This window comes from Clupea harengus, chromosome 5 (genome assembly GCF_900700415.2).
Source record: "Clupea harengus chromosome 5, Ch_v2.0.2, whole genome shotgun sequence".
In the NCBI taxonomy this organism is placed as follows: domain Eukaryota; kingdom Metazoa; phylum Chordata; class Actinopteri; order Clupeiformes; family Clupeidae; genus Clupea; species Clupea harengus.
In genome coordinates, this window is record NC_045156.1 from 52,052 (window position 1) to 57,120 (window position 5,069).

General features: G+C 38.4%; 1 protein-coding gene across 1 annotated transcript; it reads right to left on the reverse strand.

Annotated features, from left to right (window-relative positions):
- Positions 1 to 1,551: 1,551 nt before the first annotated feature.
- On the reverse strand, positions 1,552 to 2,519 carry LOC116220464 (odorant receptor 131-2-like). Its single transcript, XM_031567133.1, has one exon. The coding sequence runs from the start codon at positions 2,517 to 2,519 to the stop codon at positions 1,557 to 1,559; it is 963 nt and encodes a 320-aa protein (XP_031422993.1). The 3' UTR covers positions 1,552 to 1,556.
- Between the last annotated feature and the right edge of the window lie 2,550 nt (positions 2,520 to 5,069).

A 5,069-nucleotide genomic window follows, 5' to 3' on the forward strand; every position in this document is an offset into this window, starting at 1 on the left:
GAAAAATACTTTATAAACAGTTTGTCATATGAAAAAGATGCATTTCTTAGGACTTAGAATTACGAATGGGATTATTATCTATTTGGACTTCTGACACTGAATTGCAGATTTTTTTAATCTTCCTATAATAAAGGTTACGTTGGCTGCACTGTTAGCCAGTTTATTTGCATTGAAATCAAGGAATCAACAATTTGGTTCCCACAGCTTTCCATTAGCATTGAGGTCACAGAGCAGAACACCTCTAGGTATAAGTATAAAACCTACCATTCTCACGACAATTGTATTTGAACAGGGTATCAAAGGGTAATGGTGAAGGGTTGCACCCACATTCCTAAAGGACATTATAAATACCCTGCAGGCAGTAAATCTAACAGTGCTCCCTCAGTAGGCTACAGCCAAGTTAAAGCCATGTTACTAACCCTGAAGGGGCCAGAATGACCAGTAACTCCAGGTGCAAACTAGATAAAGCTTAAAGCAACAGTATGTATAATATACATACAAATATGGTCATGTAAAGGACAGATAAACACACCTGTCGTTACTAGCCACCCAGCCTATGCACTATGTAGTTCTCTGGTCCGGGTCAGACTACCATGTGAAAATGTACAGCACGTCATTAACAACTATATCACCAGCATCATCATACCAGTTAGAATGCAAGCAAGCTTTTATCATCACAAACTGGGGTTTGCCAGGTTTTTTGCACACCTTTAGGTAGCTCCCTAGTTTGAGACAAAAAAAAAACTACTGCCTTTATTAGCAGACTGTCACTGAGGATTATGTTGGGACCTGAGAAAGGATGCAAACCAGCATAGGTTAATAAGAAGTCTGGCACTCTGCCAAGGAAAGAAATGCTGATTATGAATTTGACCATGCCTCTCTGACTCGTGTTCACCACCAGAGGACAGTGATAGAGCTCTCAATGTCTCAAGTGTTGTGCATGGAAGTTGTAAGCTTGTGACAGATGATAACATTATATGCATAATTTTTCATCTGATCAGAGACTCGGGAAAGGAGGTGGAGCAGAGTAATCATTTGTATGTGATGATTTGTTGGGATTGTTTGTGTCTGCATTCCGAGCCGTAATTATAATATATATTTAGCCCCCCTAATATTCAAATATGCTCAAAATGCCCCCCTCCCCCTAATATATTGAAATAAAAACAAATTTGCTATGCTATGTCAGGCAACCACACAATATTAGAAATATATTGTCAATTGAGAATCAAATAACCACCATTATATGACATTTTCATATGATTTGATTTTATATTATTTTTGTAAATTATATAATGTTAATATTTTACACCAAATCATATTACTTTACGTTATTGGGTTGACAATATAATGCTATAATACATGCATAAGTCTGGTAGAAACACACATGCTGTTTCTAGATGCATATTCATAATACGTTGTGCTTTCATTTCTAAAACATTTGAACACATCCCAACATTATTCCAAATGCAATATACAAGCACAAAAATAATCTTGTTCAAGTTTAGGCTTCAGGTTGGAGAATAAAAAACATGCATTTTGTTTCATGACATGCAACTTTAACCCTTTGATGAACACACCCTCTTGCTAGAACATTTCAGCCTCCTTCTCTTCAGTTTGACTTTAACAATGATGACTTTGCAGGAGTAGTACTTTGACATGTGTTTGGCAAATGTCTGATCCCTAACACTATAAATTAGAGGAGTGAGCAACCTTGGAATAATGTTTGTGATCAGGTAACATAGGAATGTTATTTTTGAGCGATGGATTGGGAAAAAACTGATTAAAACAACATCCAATAAAGGAGTGATATAGGACAACATACAGAGAAGCAGCTGAGCTCCGTGTAATAAAATGGTGTTCTGTGCCTTTTTGGCTGAAGCAGTATCCCCTTTTGCTGCTCTGGCAGTTCGAAATACCATAAAGTAGGTATAGATCAGCGTCAGCCACACGAATGACATATAAAGGGCTTGCACCACCTTCACTTTTTCTGCATGGTATCGGGTGTTGTATAAGTTAAGGTAGATACAAAAGATTACTGATGAGAAAAAGCCTATAGGCCGAGTGGCAAGGACAATGATAACATCAGCTACTGCAGGTACAAAGCCGACTCCCCAGGTGAGAGCAATGATAATGTAAGTCCTGCGTACTGTGCAGATCTGGGCATGATGGAGAGGTTTGCAGATGGCAATATAACGCTCAATAGCCATACCTGCCAAGATAATTGGTGTGTTCATGTGTGTGGTTGAACCAATCACACTCCAAGTATAACACATGGAGGCATTAAAAATTGGATAGGCGTAAGTCAAAACATACAATGTCACAGAAACACAAATCAGGATCATATCGTTCACTACTAGATTCATGTACAGAATGTATCTTGAGTCACTGTGAAAAACAGAGTTCTTACAGAAAGTCAAAACTATGATCCCATTGATGCAGTTGATGACAATACCCAGGATAACAATGATAAGGTTTTTCACCAAAGCCTCCTGAAAGTCATCTCTGTTAGTGAGATTCATCACTATATGCCTCTCCTGTAGTACAGAAAATTACAGCAACATCAGTCCACGAAAAATACTTTAGAAACAGTTTGTCATATGAAAAAGACATGTAGATGCATTTCTTAGGACTTAGAATTATGAATGGGATTATGAAATGGACAGAAGTAATCTTACCTCAACCCAAATAAAGACAAGACTAGGGCTTCTGTCTGGTAGATTAATATAGACCCCGTGTCTGTGTGTGAGCGCCTTGTGGTTGGCTGAAGACAATGTGGGCGATTATAATTATTGTTCTCTGAGCACAGTGCCATGGGAAAATGTGACTGTTGAGAATATGTCATCACCAATGTATTTGCTTAATTCTTAGTGCTGATCATATTTCTATTGTCTTCCAGGCAATACAAATAATGTTATATGGATAGAGATGTAAGAGACAATTTGAGAAAATTGTTTGTTGCACAAAAAGATAATATTGTTTTTTAGATATAATGTCGTGTACATTTTATTCATTATTATCAAACCTATTTTGTTAGTTAATTCATGGAGTGGAATGTAGAATCCAGTGGTGGATTATCAGTCATTTGATTCCTATATGCATTAGGCAGTTATGAAACCAGGGTGGGTGGGTGCCAGGGTGTAGACAGTGCCAGATTAACCATTAGGCAGACAAGGCATGTGCCTTAGGGCCAGAAAAAAATTCGGGCCACATAAATGGACAAGCAGTTTTCATCAATTTTTATTATTTTAAACAAATAATTTCTAATTTCTGTCCCTGCCCGGGGTAATATGTGTACTAGTGATGGGAAGTTTGGATCATTTTACTGACTCAAATCTTTGAAACTCATAGTCATATGTTTATTTCAACGGAGGGGGGGGGGGGGCTAAATACGTCCACTGCAAACACGTATCATATTCTCATGTTAGTGCATGTAAACCAGCAGATACTAATTTCAAAGAAATTCCTGCATTAAAATAATATATCATGAAAGTTTAGATGGAATGATCATTTATTATCACACTAGCATTTAATTATCACGGCAAACAATTTCAATGCACTGAACTGTAAGTAATGTACAAAAATGTTATTATTACTTGTGAACGAATATAATTCACGTATCCGGCAGATGAACGAATCGTTCACCTCCCGACCGTGTCTTTGGATCAATGTTTCGTTCTTCTGCCAACCAAGTCTTTGGATCAATGATTCGTTCATCTGCCGGATACGAGTCTTTGGATCCTTTTCCACGTGACCTGCATAGGCTCAGTACTGGTAGCTAGAGGAAACAGAAATGATTTGTTCATTTCCCGACTCGGTCTTTGTACGAGTCTTTAGATCCTTTTTCACGTGACCTGCATTCAACGAATCATTTCTGTTGCCTTGGCTGAGCCTATGCAAGTCCTGATGAGCGGCCACTAGAAAATGAACAAATCTTTTTTTGAGAGGACTCGTTACTCTCGAGTCCTTGTAAGGATTCGTTCCAATGCATTTCCTAAAGAATCCGTGTTGGAAACCGGAAGTCGTCACTTTACTCAGTTTGATTAGGACCTTTACTTTTTAGTTGAGAAGTTGTGTTGATCGCCTGACATTCAAACGATCGGTTTTCTTTAAATTATTATTATTTTTGTGAAGTTATACGGCTTATGTGAATAAAGCTATCTACACGACTTTTTATATGTCTACATTGACTCGGTTAGTTGTTCATGTGGTACACGAATGTTGCAGAGTATTGTAGGTCTTAACTGAAGCTTTCCATTAATGTTAGGTTGCTGCTAACGCTTAGACCAACAATCCATTGGAACACATAGTAGCTAGCTAGCCTCGCTGCCAATAAGTATAACGTTAGCATGCTGATATGAATTGACCCATGCTGCTAACGCTTAGACCAACAATCCATCGGAACACATAGTAGCTAGCTAGTCTCGCTGCTAATAAGTATAACGTTAGCATGCTGATATGAATCGACCCATTATAGTCAGGTGGCTTAATGCTCGATTGACTTGTTAACCGAACTTTTACGAAGTCATACAACTAAACACACAAGTGACTTGTTAACCGAACTTTTACTAAGCTATATGACCAAACACAAAGCTAGCACTGTGTAACGAGTGTAATTCAATTGCTAGCTAGGTAAATTAGTTCGCGTAAGATACTGCTTGAGCTAACCAGCCCAAACTCTGAATAGCGGTTTCCCCCAAAACCCATCGATTGTGTGTGTTTGTGATGTGTAACATATATCCTTAATCAGTCATTCGTTATTAACGTTTATTTACCGCTAGCGATTACAAGTGTAATTAAATCGCTATTAATGTTAACGTGACGCAACATTAAAAGTCAGGCATCGACATGGTTCCTAAAGAATAAATCAAAGGTCCTTGTCCATTTCTGTTGACAAATTGTATCCAACCAGAGACCGGAGTAAAGTGACGATATCCGGTTTCAACACGGATTCCTCTAGGAAATGCGTTTTCCCCGCCGACAGCATCTTTTAGCCTTCACAACAGGGGCGAATTTAGGTTCACACTTTTGGGGGGGGGGGCTAAGCCCCTATATGCATCTAATGACTGCAC